General features: G+C 36.1%; 1 protein-coding gene across 1 annotated transcript; it reads left to right on the forward strand.

Moving 5' to 3' along the window:
* Positions 1-9,406: 9,406 nt before the first annotated feature.
* LOC147523055 (uncharacterized) lies at positions 9,407-14,267 on the forward strand. Its single transcript, XM_086596671.1, is given in 10 exon segments — positions 9,407-9,595; positions 9,821-10,595; positions 10,597-10,898; positions 11,003-11,413; positions 11,531-11,595; positions 11,772-11,843; positions 12,183-12,279; positions 12,403-12,474; positions 12,663-12,773; positions 13,766-14,267. Coding segments are annotated over 10 exon segments (1,983 nt in total). The 5' UTR covers positions 9,407-9,565; the 3' UTR covers positions 13,814-14,267.
* The last annotated feature ends 4,497 nt before the right edge of the window (positions 14,268-18,764 follow it).

Genomic DNA, 18,764 nt, shown 5'->3' on the forward strand with positions numbered 1-18,764 from the left:
TGAATTTGAATATGGTTTTATGTATGTTATGTATATGTATATGAAGTTGAAGTTGAAGTTATGTGTGTATATGAATTTGAAGTTATGTATATGAAGGCGTATATGAATTTGAATTTAAATATGGTTTTATGCATATGAAGTTGAAGTTGAAATTATGTGCGTATATGATGAATTTGAATTTGAATATGGTTTTATGTATATGTATATGAATATGAAGTTGAAGTTATTTCAATATGGTTTGGATATGAAATGAACAAAATCAAATAAAAAATTTGCTTGGATTTTGGTCCAGACGACCCAGCCAAGTCGCATAAAAGCATCTAAAACGATCCCCAAATATCGTTCATAGACAAATTTGGCCTTAACGACCTATGCAGACCGCTCTAAACGACCTCACCAAATCATTTGGATGCATACCTAAACAATCTAATGGGCGTTTAAGTCTAAAGGGCAGCGGTCTGAAGAGGTCGTTTAGAGAGACGTTGAGTGGTTTGAAAAGATCGTTTTGAACACTTCTCTGTGACCTGACTGTGTTGTTTGAACCAAAATCCAAGTAAAACTGATTTTTTTTTTATTTTCTTCAAATTCATATTCATATACATCAAACCATATTCAAATTCAAACTCAAATTCACGTTCAAATTCATATTCATATACCTCAAACCATATTCAAATTCAAACTCAAATTCACGTTCAAATTTAACGTGAAATTCAAACCCACTATCTTGTCCCACCTCTTTTTCTATTCCCTTTATTTATCCATCAAATTAGGGTTGAACAAATAAAAAATAGGGTTCAAAATCAAATTAGAGTTACTCTTTTTGTCTGTTTGATTTCAATTGCTCTAATGTCTGCTTCAAAGTCTGCACCAATGTTAAACTTATAAGACATAGGTCGAACCCTAAACTCACTAAGTTGTAGACATGTTCGAGTAAATGGTCGATAAACGGCTAAAACATATGAGACTTACCAATTTATTTTGCAAACATTACACGAGGTCGGTAAGGCCAAATGTCTCAGGAATGCAAAAGTTGATGGCATGGTTGAGTCACTTGAATGATAGTTATTGATGAGGAGATTGAGGATGTGGACGATGATAGAGATGATGAAGATGAAATTATGTATATGAAGTTATGTGCGTATATGAACTTGGTTTGGATATGAAATGAACAAAATCAAATAAAAAATTTGCTTGGATTTTGGTCCAGACGACCCAGCTAGGTCGTTTAAAAGCATCCAAAACGATCCCCAAATATCGTTCATAGACAAATCTGGCCTTAACGATCTATGCAGATCGCTTGCCTATAGACCTAAACGACCTCACCAAATCGTTTGGATGCATACCTTAACAATCTGATGGGTTGTTTAGGTCTAAAGGGCAGCGGTCTGAAGAGGTTGTTTAGAGAGATTCTGAACGGTTTGAAGAGATCGTTTTGAACACTTCTCTGCGACCTAGCTAACTGGGTCATTTGGACCAAAATCCAATCAAAACTGATTTTTTGATTTTTTTCAAATTCATATTCATATACATCAAACCATACTCAAATTCAACCTCAAATTCACGTTCAAATTCATATTCAAATTCATGTTCAAATTCACATTCACATCAAACCATATTCAAATTCAAACTCAAATTCAAATTCATGTTCAAATTCATATTCAAATTCAACGTGAAATTCAAACGCACATTTTCATATTCAAATTCATATACATAACTTCAAATTTGAAATTCATATAAAATAATTTCAAACATATAAATTCTAACTTCAAATTCTAACTTCAAACCCTTAATCCCCTAACCAAACCCTAATCAAACTTCAAACGCTAATCTATATACAAAACCCTAATCCAACTTCAAACCTCCAACTTCAGACACGATCACGACGGTAACGCCCACCAATAAACTTGCACCGGGTCAAGTTTTCTGCTTCGTGGAACGATCTCCTTGATTCCATTTGACCTCGCACCCGTGTCCGTTGGTAGTTCTCATCATGACATTTGGCTGTGGAGAATTTACGGGTATAAGCTGTAGGTGACCAACTAATGGACTGCCCTACAAACAACATAAAGCTCCACGACACCAAGAAAGCATATAAATCCCTCAAAATAAGCAATATCATCCACCGAGCGTAAAGCTCTAACATTGTTGTAGGGCCACCATTCAACTTGTCATATGAGAAAATCAATCAGTAATCACATACTCCAACCATCAATTAATCAATAAATTATTAAACAAACCCATATACTTACCATCAAACAAGTTGTATCATCAGAAATTTTCGATAACACTGCAATGCATATTTTGTGTTAACATAGTGCGGAGCGGTAAATTGAGTGCTTACGACATCAAGGTTGGGCCAACTCATACTCCAGTTTTGGGATTGGCATGAAGCACGAGAGGTACTCGTAGATCCACACCTAAATTTATATATACACACAATTAAATACTAATAAATAGATCGATAAAGGGTTAACATATAAACGAAAATACTAAATATTTACCTATAGGATAGTGAAATAGCTTGAATGTCTTTCACTTTGGCACCTGTGGCAGCCCCAAGACCGCGGTACAAGTATGCAAGTATTATTTATGGTAGTGCTGTCTGTGCATGTTACTACTATTTACTTGCAGAACCCTCTAATCCTGTCACTAGAACTAATAACAAAAGTGGTACAGTAGAGCTGCAAAACATCTTAAATGACATACTATTCTTCATGCATAGACAGGTTATGACTCTTCAAAACTACTTCAACTTCTTTTTCTTATTAAACCTTCTAACCACGTCTACTTCTTTTTCTTATTAAACCTTCTAACCACGTCTACTTCTTTTTCTTATTAAACCAACAAGATATGGATTATTCAAAACTAGATAGGCTAGCTAACAATCCTCACATTGCAGGTTCCAGACATAGTCTCCTCACATTGATGTACTTGAAATAACTGATTTTTTTTTTCTTTTTTATTTTTATAACAATTGGGATAAGCACAAGAACAAAAAAAAAACAAAAACTATAGCAATGCAGAAAAATAACAAAAACTACAGCAATGCAGAAAAAACAACAAAAACTAGAGCAATGCAGGCAATGCAGAAAAAACCGAAATTGTTTTAGTTGCATGAGACAGCTTGAACTCTATTTCAGCAATGCAGAAGATATCTCACAATTTGGGAAAAAAAACAAAAACAAAACAAAAAAACAAAAAACAAAAAACAACAAAAACTATGGTAATGCATGCAATGCAGAAAAAACTGATTTTTTTTTAACCCACTCCCCATATATATAGTTGAATATATATGGGGAGGGATACGCCATATATATCAGTTGAATGCAGTCGTAATGATGCCAAAAAATTCATATTCATATTCATATACATCAAACCATATTTAAGCTGAGGTTCAAATGCAGTCGTAATGATGCCAAAAAAAATATCTTAAAGTAATGCGTATAATATTGGTATCAGTTAATTTCCAAACCAGCTGACCAGAATCTCCACATGTAAAGTAGGACGGTCTTTTAGAATCAAAACTACAACGCCAAGGATTATGAAATCTCAAAGCCCAGATTTCAAGTAGCAATTCCTTGCCATCAGAATAAGGATTACCTTTCAGGATGGAATAGTTTCCCCATAGTCCACGGTCATTTATGTATGTTACACCTGGAAGATATATGATAAAGTATAAGAAAAATGGTTATGAACTACAAATGTTAACAATGAATATTGTTAGGTACTTCCAGTTCAACAAACGAAACATTTTGATTCAAAGAAAATTCAACAAATAAGAAATTCGTCTTTCGACTAACATTAGTTTTGGCAATTCTATTCACTAACCGTCTAACACTTGCTCAGTTTTTTATGCTTCGTTTCTTTACAGTCAAAGAACTTCTTGGATATATACTGACTTGAACCAATTTCATATACGATGATATTTTTCCAAGGTCCCCTAATCGTTTGCTATTTTCTTCCAGTCATCCAATGCAATGATGATACACCTTCAGTTAGGTTTCTTGAGGAAAATTTGGTTAACAGGATGAAGTAAGCGAAGTAAAGTTCAAGTAGCATAACAGTGAACTTTTATAAATGGAATTCATGTTAATGGAGTAAGTTCTCATCAAGTCACTGGATAATGATACTTGCCTGGTATGTTATCCACGCCAAAACACATAATTTTCCCAACCAAAGATTTCTTGTTTTGAGCAAAATTCTGAGCATCGCCACCTTCTTCATATAGACAAATTGATTGTCTGTTATGTTTCTTTCTTTTGGTTGCCGCGCAAAATGGAGAATTTGGATTTGTTGTTTTATTTCTGCGAAGGGTTTTGTTTTATTTCTTTGTTCTGTTTTGTTTTATGTGGACCCTTAGATCTTGATATGATCTCGCAAGTTGAGTGGGTACGATATGGAGTGGGCATATCCCTTCCCTATATATATATATTATTTGTGTGTGACAACCGAAAATTTATTGTTTATTTCCTGTGAGGATATTTTTTTGGGCGTGGGGGTGCTAAACTTTATTTATGACCGAGGATATTTTTTTGGGTATAGTTGGCCATGGGCGCTAAAAATATCTAGATGAAAGATTTGAGAAGAGAAAATAGGGGAGAGTTAAGTTAACCGAGGTTTGTATGGGACACGTGTGTGGTGCAGAGGTGCTATGGACGGTTTTGCGTCCTAAGTGTTATGGACGGAAGTTTTTCTCCTTGATCGATAAGAGTTGATAGAGTGTCAGATGGAAACAATTTGTTTGGAGTTGTGTTACTGTAGGCAGTGGCGGAGCTAGGGGGTCCCAGGGTACACCCTGGCATACCCTCAACATTCTATATAAAAAAATATAAATAGTTATTATCACTACTTAAGACTCACACAGGGTACACCTGGGCGTACCCTCAACATTATATATAAAAAAATATAAATAGTTATTATCACTACTTAAGACTCACACACACACACACACACACACAATTTGTCATTGATCACTCTAGATTTTTCCACTAAGCCACTAGCCTACTTGGGTGTTTTTTTTCAAACAATTAACATCCTTACACGGTTTTATTTTCAGTTTTCTTTAATCTCAGTCAAGATTTTCCTAACGTGAATTATATTCTTACTAAAGGGGTCATTACAACACGTAGTAACTAATATGGCCACAATCTATTAGCATATATACTATGTTTGTGAAAATGGTTTCAAATTTTGAAGTATGTTTTAATGAGAATCTATCTTATTTGGATGTGTTAGTCGTGGCGTTTCATATGTAAATTTTTTTAATCCATATGCACGATTGTTATTCTTAGGTGATCTCAAGTTTGGTGTATATAATCTCAGCTTGTATTAATCCAAGTTTACTTACTATCAGTTTATTCTTTCCAGTTGGATACTTAGATTCCTCTAAAGTACTTATTATACAGCTAAAACACTGAAGCTGTTTTCATTTAAAGGGAAACATAACTAAATTTCATTATTGTTACTTGTGTAGGCAGGTGAAACATGTTAGATATTACATGCAATGAGCTGTATCAGAAACTTAACTTTTGAAATTACGATTTCGTGCATTCGTGTATAGCAAATTAAATTTATTTGATCTTGAGAAGTAATAATATCATTTTTTTTTAAAGGGCTGATAATATTGATCATATTAGAATTTCCATTTTTTTTTCTTAGTCATATATATGGTTCTTTAGGTGTGATTGTGTTGGACAAGGGATGTAAATGGGGCGGGTTGGGGTTGGCTCACCCTCACTCAATTTCCTGGCTCCGCCACTGTGTGTAGGCATTGATCAATGTGAATAAGATTTTTTTCTAAGGATGAAGAAAAAAGTGCAGTTTTTTGTTTTTATTGTTGCTACTTGCTAGTAGTTGCTCTTATTAGATCAGTGTAGTTGAATCAATCTCTTATAAATGAAGAATAATTAGAAAGAGGGAATACCTAGCTATGAAGGTGAGCAAAACATGGGCGTTGCAAGTGAGTTTGAGGCAAGTGAGCATAACATGCTAATGTTACCGGGCTTCGTGGAAGTTGGTGAGGTGGCTATCGAAGGAGTGGGTGAGATTGAGCTATGTGGTGGTGCTAATTTTGCTAATGTATCACTAAGGGGTGGTGTGGAGCCATCAAATATTGGAACCGGAGGAGGGATAGAAGCTAGCTCAAATGCAATGTCATGGGGAATGATCGCTCTCAGGAGATGCAAAATGGAAATCTTAATGAAGGTAATGTGGGTGATATTGTGAGTAGTATTTATCAAAACATTGATTGACGACCCTCGTGATTGGATCAAGTACATGGTTGTGCCACTAGTAGGGGCTTTGGGGATATCATCTGGCATGGGAAGATCATGTCTTGAAAAACCTTTTGGCAAATTACATGGAAATAACAACAATGAGTATGAGATTGGGCATACTGGGTATTGATTCGGTCACCAATCAGCCCATTATGGAAAAGGAGAATGAAGACTACCTTGTAGTTTAAATATTTTATAGTATTGCGGTTTCACTTTCGCTAGGGGCTAGGGACTTGGTAGTCAATTGGGAGCTTGTTTTTGGTTGCTAAGGGGAGGGTGTTTTTGTTTTAAAAGAGTGCTTTAAAGGGGCTTTAGATGGTGGTCTATCAATAGTACCTTGTTAGTGAGATTCTCTCTCACATCTGTATTATGTTTTTTTTTCTTTTTTCATCCTAATCAATAAATATCACATATATCAAAAAAAAAAAAAAGATTAGAACTACTCATTGCTCATACATAAAGTTCATCCTGATCAAGAGTAACTAGGAATTTCAATAGATTGGCACACAAGAAACAGAAAAGTGAAGATAAACCTAGACTAGAACCTATTCATCATTGAAAATGGCTTAGGTCCAAGACCTTGTCAGAACCAGATGAGTAAGCCCGGCCCTTTAATCCCAATTGAGATTGAGATTACGTGCCAAACTACCATTAGCTCTCCATTTTCAAACTTCAGAGTTCAGAATGCACAGAGAAACTCAATTGATCAAACCAAACTGGCCCTTTCCAATACACAAAATACCAACTATACTCTGTTTTGGCAAAGTACTTGAGCCCGGTCCGGTATGCAATACAATGGGTTCAAGCATAAAGAGAACTAGAGATTACTGATATATACAACATCGAGAATGCCAGTTGAATCTGACTACCTGAGACCTAAAGTTCGAATCAAAAGTTTATACCGCAGAACCGCAAATGAGCCTGCCTGATCAATTAAGTTTGTATTATATGATGATTACGGGATCTCATCTTCATTTTTCTGTTTCCATTTCTTGAAGAAATAAATTATATTTTGGGCCCTCGAAACATGATACATTTTTTATTTTGTCAATAGCTTTGCCCTCACTGTCGGTGTAACTAGAGATAAGAGCCTTTGAGGCAACAACTTGTGGACTGGTGGCCCTTGCCTTGAAAGCCGCTTTTGATAGGCTAGTGGTGGACCTATTCTTAGGAAATTAGACAAGCTAATCACTGTAATCATTCCTTAAGGTCATTATGAAGTTTTAAATCTATCTTTCTGGCTTTCTGCTATGTTGTTGTGAACTTGTAAAGTTGTAATCTACAACCAAATGCAAAATCCAGGTACTAATAAAAGTCATCTATGAAGTTGGTATGTGGTCCAAATCCAAATGATTAATGCGCTAAAAGAAAATTAACAAATTACAATTGGCACTAAAAGTTTGGTTCGCTCATCCTTTCAATGAAAAGCGTTACTCTCCAAGCTTATCAACTTTATTTGGCTGCCTGGCCAAAGCCCCCTGTGCTCCAAGACTCAATGGGCCTGGAGGCTGGAGAAACTCCAACTATGTTTATTTTCTAGACCCAATAGGTCCAGATCCAGATCCATTGAGTGCATTGGATCAGTCTCACCACATAAAAAAAAAGTCAATTCACCTCATTTTCAGGGCCTCACCTAAAAACACAAGTCTTTCCTGATCCACCGTCAGCGGGTCAGCCCTAAGTCCAAATCAAAATACCAGTTTACCACCAACTAATCCACTATACCCAATATGGCAGTTTCATCTTTGCATAATCAAATTTTTGATAATGTGAAGTTTGAAAATTTGAATTTATCTGATTAAACATAAGAAGATCTTCATGCACCAAGATTATCCTCAATAAAAAAAAAAAAATCATATCTCAAATTAATATTGCATGTCCAATTGTCCAAATATGAACATTGTAAATCAAATTGCCTTACCAAAAAAAGAAGATCACAAAATCAAATTGATAAAAATATGCATCTCCAAACATAAAAGGATGAGAAGGTAATAGACTCCTGCCCATAGAATAAACAAGGGTATCAGCCAACCTATCAAGCAGTGCATGTAGCACTAAATTTGGTAGCAATAATAAATAAATACTTTTTTTCTTGATTGACGTTTTGTCACGTGTAACTTGTTCTGTCACAATATACAAAACCTTTTTCTTAACTTTTCACGCTTTGCACTCTCTCTCTCTCTCTGTGGTCACACCACAGTACACTTCGAGTGTGGGCCTGCTCTTCCTTCCATGGCCATTTGCTGTCTCACTTAGACTCATCTACTTGTTGGGTAATTCTAAATTCTAAAATTCTATCTGTTGTTTTCATTCCTATGTGTATATATCTTTCTCTCTTTCAATCATTGACTGTGAATTTGTTCTTGTAAGGTAGAAACTAGAAACTAGAAACTAGAAACTAGAAAGTGTTGTTTTTTAGTTCTGTTCTTAAAATATTTCATTTTGTTTTACTTTTTAGTGGAAAGCAAGAATTCTGTTGGGGGTAAATTATAGTTATACAAAGTGGGCATGTCTGATTTTTTGATAGTGATCTATTGTTTTGCTTATATATTATTGTCCAAATCTAAGATAATTTTATATCTATTCTGCTGTTGACATCCACTGTTGTACTGACTATCAGAACAAAAAGAGAGTAATTATATGGAGGAAAAAGAAGTAACTGAACATATGGGGGCACATGGGGTCATTTGTAGTTGTAATAGAAACTAGAAAGTGACTTATTAGTTTTGTGTTTATTTTTTGTTCATCATGTGATGCGGGTATGTCTAAATTTCAACACTAGTTTGTTTTAAAAAGTTATCAGAATCAAAGATACTAATATTCTTTGTTGAATGCTACGTGAATTTTACCAAATAGTAAAAGATTAGAAGAAAAAGTAAGTAATTAATGTTGGGGCTCACCCTGGGTCGTTTGTAGTTCTGGATATGTCTTCAAGTTGGCTTGGATTCACAACTTTTTATCTTTTTTATATAATTATTTTGATGATGATGAGTGGGGTAACTATAACTTTCTTGAGATTTCTGAGAATCTATTTGTAGCAGACAAGGATCTCACAGCAGTTAAAAAAAGTGGATATATATATATTAATACAGACCAAAGCACATGCTCTCCTTCCTTATTCATCTGCTTCTTAATTGGTTATATCTCTTTGTTTTGTCTGCATTCTAATCTTCTTCACTTGGACTAGCAAGTGGACTGGTAGCCCATGTTGAGCACAAAGTCTTCACTCTCTTTTCTGCATCAGAGTAATAGCTCTTGAAGCTTGATCTGGAAGAGTTATGGGTGAAATGATGGCAGAGACTCTCAGAAATGAATTTGAGGTAAACCCATATCTTCTTTGTATGATATCTGCAATACCTTTTGTTTAATTTCATCTCAGTATTATTTTCTGAACTTTCTTCATTTTTCATAGTTCATACTACCTGCATGAGTTTTGATTCATGATTGTTGAATTCTTATATTGTGATTCTCAATTGAATTTTTAGATGATGTTCATTGTTTTTGAAAATTGTTGATGGGTTTTGCACTGAAAATTATATAAACAGATAGAAAAACCAATTGCCTCTGATCCTAGATTCAAGCAGTCAGTTTCATTCGGAAGATTTGAGAACGATTTATTATCTTGGGAAAGATGGTCGTCGTTTTCGCAGAACAAGTACTTGGAAGAAGTTGAGAAGTGTTCAACCCCTGGATCAGTAGCTATGAAAAAAGCTTACTTTGAAGCCCATTACAAGAAGATTGCTGCTCGAAAGGTGGAGATCATGGAAGAAGAGCAGAGGATGGGAGAAGATTTATTCAGATCGGATACTCCATGTAAGGAAAATTCCATTAACAATGATTATGGCACGAAAGTTGAATTCGGTACACTGGGTGTCAATGGAATTACTTGCTCAATGGAGCCAGATAAAAACTCGTTGGCAACGACCTATTGCACTTTAACTGAGGAGCCAAACCAGGATAGGAGCGGTGTCAATCGTCAAGGCTCATCTGTGGAGGGGGTTGAAGAAGAAGGGGATGACTTACCAGATAGTCCAAAGTCAAGTGAATTTGAGGGAGCAGTCTTGGTTTCAGATGAAAATCAGTATGTTGAACCACAGGCTCAACTGGAAGTAGAGTTCAATTCAACAAATGAAGACTGCAGTTATGTAGGTTTTCCAGTACAATCAGAACATATGGATGTTTTAGTACAAGAGAACCATCTAATTAGATCTTTAGATCCATTACAACAGCCACAGCAGTTAGACATAGAGATCGACAAGCTGTGCTCAAGAAGAAAAGCACCTGATCAGAGCACAAGATCCATTAGAACATTCACAGCTGTGCAATGAGACAAGCCACACTGAACAGAAGCATGTTATTGGATCACTAGATCTATTACAGCAGTCACAACAGTTGGACATAGAGACAAGCTATGCTCAAGAAGAGAAGCAGCTGATTGGATCACAACATTCATTAGAACATCCACATCTGTACAATGAGACAAGCCATACTGAAACACAGAAGCATGTGATTGGATCACTAGATCCATTACAACAGTCGCACCAGCTGGATAATGAGACAGGCCATGTCCAAGAGAATAAGTCGGAGGATTCTAAATCGAAGCCACAGAGGGAAGCCCAAAAGGTGAAATGCCAAAACTCTTCTTCACAATAGGTTTTCCAGCTTATCTGTCAATACATACATAGTGAGAAATTAACTAAAATTTTCTTTGAAAATGAACTTATCAGAAAATTCTATGTTCTAAGGACAAGAGTGCGGAAAACACAAAGAAGAAACCAGCGAGTCCTACAAAGAAAATAACGCATACTTCTCTCCCAAGAGCATCAAAGCCTGCACCAGCGTCCCCCAGTATATCTGCATCCAAGCTTTCAACCAGGAAGGAAATTAGTCCATCTGTAATAAAGAAGAACACTATGCCGGCTGTTAAAAAGAAGGCACCCTCGCCTAACTCACTGCATATGTCGCTTTGTTTGGAACCCACAAAATCTGATTTCGCTCTTCCTGCCTCAACAAGAAGATCTTTTATTATGGAGAAAATGGGAGATAAGGATATTGTAAAGCGAGCTTTCAGGGCATTTCAGAACAATTTCAGCTTATCTAAACCTTCTATTGAAGAAAAGTCCTCTGCTTCTCCGCAGGTTTGTCTTAATCAAATTTTAATTTTCATCTAAATATTGATCCAGTGTAGTTGTATATTTGCTAGATTTATCCATGGCAATAAGAAAATGGGTGATAAACAGTTGTTCCTTTTACAGCTCTCTGCAGAGCGAACAACAAGACTTGCTTCTTCTGCAATGACTCCACAAAAGGATAAGGAAAGGTAATCCCTGTGGATTACAAGTACATACTTATTGGCTGCCAGTCCATGTGCATCTTTTTATCTGATACTGGTATCGTAATGAACTAGTGCAGGTTTACAATAGTTGGTAATGATTGATTTATGTACTTGAACAGTAGTCCGTGTTAAAATCTACTTTTTTTTCTGTCAATCTGCAGAGTGAAGGCAGTGTTAAACACGAGTTCTCAAAGAAGGCAAGTAGGTGCTAGGCTGAAGTCTGTTTCAAGCGGGTATGGCGTTTTTTTAATTTGGTTTTCTTGTATGGAGTTCCACTCATTCGTAGTACTGGATGTAATTTGTTGTGTTAGATGTTTCCCATAAACCAACTTTCAGTCCCCTTTTAGAATCCAAGTACCCCACTAGCTGAAATTTTGATGAAAACAGATTTAAATGCTTAATATTTTCTAGCAACTTTAGAATGTAGCTATCCGGTTATTCAGCTCTAAGGAGTGTTTTTGTTATGACTTGTGAGTTGCGATCAATACCATTAAGGAAAATAAAGTGTATGTTCCTTGTGAATTTTATAACGTCCCTTACATGCCTAAAATGTATCGATTGTTATAAATCAGGACTGTCAAAGGAAGTGTTGAGTTTCTAACAAGTACCAAGGCTTCTCCATCTTCTTTTGGTTTGAAAGGTGATGAGAGAGCAGAGAAACGAAAAGAGGTATGCATCAACCTGATTCTCTTTGTAGTATTTATGATCATTCTTGCAGATTGACAAGATGTTAAAATGTTATTTCTTTTCCCCTTACTGATTTATTTTATCTACATACTTTTTTTTACAAAGCTATCCAAGAAATTGGGGGAGAGGTCCATTGCCAAAACGTTTGAGAGGCCAGGTCTGCTGTCAAAATCTAAGGTATTCCTCCTTGATTGATTTTAATAAAATTCTTTATCAATAAAAAATAAATCTAAGGTATTCCTCCATTGTGCCAGAGTATTCTATTTTGTGCTGAATTCGAAAGTTCCATCTAAATTTTATAATCTATATAGAAAAACAAGATTGTCAGTGCTCTTATTAATCTCATTATCCTTTATTTGGCACAGGAAAAGAAAGACGTGGATATTAAAAAACTAAGCCAAAGCCTTAATTTCAAAGCCACACCAATGCCAGATTCTTACAGAGGGCAAAGGGTACCGAAACCCCGTGGGAGTAAGGTATCATGATCCCTAAAGTCTGTTGATTGTAGTTCAGTAGTTCTTAATTTGCTTATCCGTCTTTCTCTTGCAAGTTAATGCTAAGTAGTAGAGTAGCTTGAATAATGATTGCTTCCTCCAATGGAAATCCGATTAATAAATGGTGCTAAAGAGAGACTGATACTTATCATGATAATATCATGCAAATGAGGTGATATTTTGTTTTTGTGTGAGATTATGTGCCCTTGTATACAGTGTCTTAGTCTGTACGGAAAGGAATTGGAATTGAATACAGCTATTATTTACTAACATTATATGGAAGCCTATTGTAAAGGCAGAGGGGAGGGTGGGGGGGTCTTCTGACCTGCTTTGGAAGTTTATATGTAAAATAGGGCATTCACAAGGAATGTCTTCACAAATTAGTGTGGAATACTGGTGCCAGTTGTAGTCATACTCTAGGAAGCTGCTTTGTTATTCCTGGACTGTGTTGATTAGTTTCGAGAAATATTAGAAGCATGAATTTTGAAATATATAATTACGTGTTGGAATGTCCAAGTTATCTTGCTTCGAAACCATCTTCAATAAAGAAATTGTGGTTAAACCTTGGTGCAACGGACTGTAGTTCTCAGTTGTAAACTTGTAATTCAAAAACCAAAACCACTATTATTTCCTCAAGTTCAAACTCCGCTAGCATTACCACGTTGCTGATCTCATTAAAACAGGAGTTCCAATCAGTGCGAAAAAATTAAAATAATAAACAAAAAAATAAATAAAAATGGAGTGGAAATACTTTTTGTAAGATACATCTACAAGGGCACTACTGCTGCCATGATAAAAGAGAGAAATAAAATTAAAGAAAAGAATTAACACGCACAATGGTATATACTAGATATCTCTTCATTTACCAGATTCTGTTTATGGCAGACATGTAGCTACTTCCTTTTAGTGTTATTGACCCTAGGTGATTATGTACTTGATATTATTCTGTAGCTGAAATGGTTTTATTTATTTAGGTTGGTGCAAGTACTGAGATTCATCATCAGCCAGATTCCGGCAGGTGATTACAGACCAAAAATCTGCATGCTGCATGGAGATGGAAGGATCATTAGCTATAGTAGCACAGGAGAAAAATAAAGATAGACGAGATGAGTGCATGCTCGCAATTTAGATCTGTTAGTTTGTGTTCATCCATCTGTATGTAAAAATGGAGAGAGGTATGTCGGTATGTGTATATGTACTCTTAGTTGCTAGCTAGGACCCAGAGCATATCATTGCTTAACCTACACCCACTACTGATTGATGAGTGATAAATTGTTGTATATAAACCACAAAGACTCTCGTGGTTGATAAGTTGTTTCGGTGGGGCCTTACTGGGTCTCAATACAGGGGGTGGAAATGTGGAATTCATGCTTTACATTCTGAAATGCCTGTTTCCTTTTAGTCCCTTTCGGAAAACTATGTGTACGCGATGTCACTAGGAAATCTTTGATATGTCATTGTGATCAATTTCTTTGATGTATCTTTTGTACTTTTGCATTATAATCTAGTGTAGTTGCAGTTGTGTTTACTTGAAATTAATGCGAATCATCTTAGATGACAGCGTTACCATCGCATCGTCATTGTTTTTCCTGGTAGTTGCACAATTGCACATATAAACCTCACACTTCATAAACCTTAATTTATTACGTTTATTAATGAAAACAGTCGTAAACAAGTGTACAACATTTGTTTAAGCTGTTAGCTGGATTCATGATATAATTCAGCTAAAAAGAAATACGTAAGGAATAACTCAAGTTGTTAATCCTTACTCGATGTAAAATCTGAAAGTCAAACGCTAGGTATACACGTTATTTGACACATGAATGGGTCTTGAACTATCTAATAATACTGGTACGGGCCCCTATCCAAGGGCTCATATTATTTAGTTGTGACCCGTAGCACTTTTAAGCCTGGCCCAAAATATCGCCGAGATATCCGATATCTCGCCGATATATCTCGGTAAATGGGTACACCGATATCGATATTTCCGATATATATTCACCGATTTTTTTTTTTTTTATTTTATTTTATTTTTTTTTATTTTATTTATTTTTTTTTTCTTCTGATATATATCGAAATTTTCGATATGAAAGTTTATATCGCCGATATAATCGATATTTCCGAGATAATCGATATATATCAGTTGACTTTTTGACCAATTGTTAATAATTTAATATTGAAATTTCCGGCGAGATATCCGAGATATATCGGTGAGATATCCGATATTTTAGAAACTTTGGATTGGTCACCAAAAAAACCGAGATATCCGATATATCTCGGTTTTTAGGTACACCGATATATTAATCGATATCGAAATTTTGGGCATTGCTTTTAAGTGAGCTCAAATAGTGTGATGATTAGCTAAAAACTGCTGGATGACACAGAGATCAAACTTACAAGTCAACAAAAACAGCTGGGTCTGGGGCTCTGGGTAAAAATTAATTGGGTGGATGTTCATCGCGGACGGTAGGCACGGGCAACCCTAGTATCTGATAACTAAGATCATATGCATTAATGAATACAAGAAATGGTTAAAACATGAATCCTGCACAGTACATGCTCATGTAGTCACGTTGAATTCACCCAAATCCTCCCTAAAACAGGTGGCAGGTTCTAGAACGTGGAACTGGTTGATTTGGGCTTTGGTACGTGGAGATCATCTTAAGTGTTTGGAAGCTTGCCCTACCAACATGATGGTTGATCACCCACTGCATGGTAAATTAGACTATCAGCAGACTGCCCGACGCACAAGAAAGCAAGTGTAGCAGGTCTCCTGCAGTAGTGGTGCAGTTTGGGTTTGGACCAGAACAAAACCGTAATGGTTCAAGCGATGCACTTGGATAGGGAGTATAGACAATTCTTGGCGTTCAATGGCCCATGCGTAAAACTGTAGAAATATGACTAATCTCGTTTGTGGCACTGATGTGAAGGTCTAGAAACCTATCGAAATTACGGTTTTGCAGTTAAATCCTCTTTCACTGAATCACTGGTATATAAATTTGTGTTTAAGACACCCAGTACTTTTTCCAATGTCTGGGCTACTCAATCTAAGATCTTATACTAATTATCATGAAATGATATACTGAAACTTAAACTTAGTTACTTAGAGAAAATTAGTCATTATCCTTTCATAAAGTTTGGAGAGTACAAAATGATAAAAAACAAATGCACAACAAAACTCTTCCGAAGAACTAATGAACTCAAGACTTTGTGTTATTCTTCTTCACATACAAAAGTTAGTGTCCTCCTACCTTAGCTTTCAAAGTCACTACTTCTGCACAGGATGGTGCATATCCTTTTGAATTTTGAATCCCAATATACTGATGAATATTCTCTCCGCGTTTATGTGTGAAAGCGAAGTTTCAAAGTTACGAGGACGAAATCCAGCATAGCGACTGTCGGGAACATTTCAGAGGTAGATGGGGTTACTTAGGTATCCATCTTGTTCTAGAACGTTGGCTAGACGGTTGCATTTGTACTCCTTAGGCTGAGTCCAATGGCTCCCTATCCCTTTAAAAGTAGTGTTAAAGTCAATAAAGTAAATTTAAAAGTCAATAAAGTAGGAAATTTAAAAGTAGAGCTTTAAGTCAATAAAGTTGAGCTAAAGTCAACATATTTTTTTTTATCTTCTATTTTACTCTATATATATATAGAGAGTAAAATAGAGATAGAAAATAAAATCTTTAATATATATACATAGAAAAATAATGATAGAGTAAAATATGTTGAATTTAGCTCTATTTTGTTGACTTTAGCTCTACTTTATTGACTTTAACACTACTTTTAAAGGGATAGGGAGCCATTGGACTCAGCCTTAGTAGAATATTAAACATGGTGCAAGCAAGCCAGTGATGTCGAAAAAAAAATTAAAGTACTAATAATCCTAGTTGAAAATGGATGTTCCTCACCGAGTTTCTAAACCAGGGAGTGACTCTCAAAGACAAAATGGCGAAAAAGTAACTCTTAAGACCATTTATTTTTTAATCACTCACAAGAACCGGGTACATGAAAAGTTAAGTATACCGCAAAATAAAAAATGGCTTAGGTAGATGAAAGGTTAAGGATACTCTTGACGTAAAATAATAAACGACCTGGCCCAACCGAAACTACTCAGTGTATATTGTATGAAAAATGATTGTTCATACCTCAACATAATTTATGATCAGTAAGAACATCTATCTATTTAGGGTATGAATAATCATTGTTCATACATCAACACTGTTCATATATCAAACATGAGCTATAAACAATCAATATTTATATGAATAATCATTGTTCTTCATACTTCAACATGAGCTATACACAATCACTGTTCATACCTCAAAATAATGTATGATAATTAAGAACACCTATTGGAGTATAAACAATCATTGTTCATATATATTTGATGTATATGTTGTGGTTTATACCAATACCAATCGATTCTCCCACTACATAGATAACTTGTATTTGAACTCAATTCAACTCCAGATAAATTCTAAATATTAACTACAACCTATACTAACATGCCCAACTTGCTAAACAACTATTAACAACAGATAATAATGTAAAGCAGAATTAAACGCATACCACAACACAAAGATATACCGTGGTTCGGCCAATGGTGCCTACTTCCACAAGAGCTCGTCTTTATATAAAGTGGAAAGAAAGATTACAATCTCTCCTTTCAGTCTCTCACCTTACTAGATCACTCTTATCTCTTTACATGGTTGTATCTCTGTAAAGGTTATCTCTCAATCTTGATAGCTTTCAAGATTGGGTTTTCTCTGACTTTTGTGCTACCTCTCGTGTGTTTTTTGGGTGTTAGGTTTTGCCAAAAACTCTAGCTCTTATTGAAAACTCGTGGTCCCAATTTTCTTCTGAAAATAAACTTGGGCGAGCAAGCACAAGTCGAGCGCGGGTCGTGCTGAAAGTACTGGAAGTCTTCTACGGCATGGGTGCGGGTCGCGCCTTGGTCAAGACCAATCTGGGTGCGGATCGCGCTCTGACATTTCCACGCAGAATGAAATCCTTTCCTCCTCATGTGAGGGATAAAGCCAACAATCTCCCCTCCTCGAGCGGTGGGGGCTTCCTCCATGCAATTTCCAAATCAACAGGAGGAGTGTGCTGCCATTCCGGCAATAGCACAACAAATATCAAACTTACCTTTCGGTAAGACTTTGGTCATCATATCCGACCCGTTCTTATCGGTATGGATCTTCTCGATACACAAATGCTTGTCTTCGAATACTTCTCTAATCCAATGATAACGTACGTGTATATGCTTGGATCTAGAATGAAAACTCAGATTCTTGCTCAAATGGATGGCGCTCTGACTGTCACATAGAACTACAAATTGTTTCTGCTTTAGCCCTAGTTCATCGAAGAATCTCTTCATCCATAGCAACTCTTTGCAGCACTCAGTGGCTGCAATATACTCGGCTTCTGTAGTAGAGAGGGCAACACACTTTTGCAATTTTGATTGCTAAGAAACTGCTCCCCTTGCAAAAGTAACCAGATAACCGGAGGTGGACTTCATCGAGTCAACATCACCTGCCATGTCTGCATCAGTGTAGCCTTCAAGTAAGGGCTTACTTCCACCAAAGCACAAACACGATTTGGAAGTGCCTTTGAGATATCTCAATATCCACTTAACACCTTCCCAATGCTCCTTTCCCGGATTTGACAGAAAACGACTTACAACGCCCACGACGAAAGTTATATCCGGTCTTGTACACACCATTGCGTACATCAAGCTGCCCATTGCGGATGCATAAGGAATCTTTTCCATCTGACTCTGCTCATGCTCATCCTTTGGACACATCTCTTTGGTCATGCGGAATTGGCTACCAAGCGGACAACTGACTGGCTTCGCTTGATCCATATTGAATCTCTTCAACACCTTCTCAATGTACCTTTCTGGAGAAAGCCACAACTTTCCACTCTTTCTGTCACGAGTGATCCGCATCCCAAGTATCTGCTTTGCTTGATCCA

This window comes from Coptis chinensis, chromosome 1, assembly GCF_015680905.1.
Source record: "Coptis chinensis isolate HL-2020 chromosome 1, ASM1568090v1, whole genome shotgun sequence".
In the NCBI taxonomy this organism is placed as follows: Eukaryota; Viridiplantae; Streptophyta; class Magnoliopsida; order Ranunculales; family Ranunculaceae; genus Coptis; species Coptis chinensis.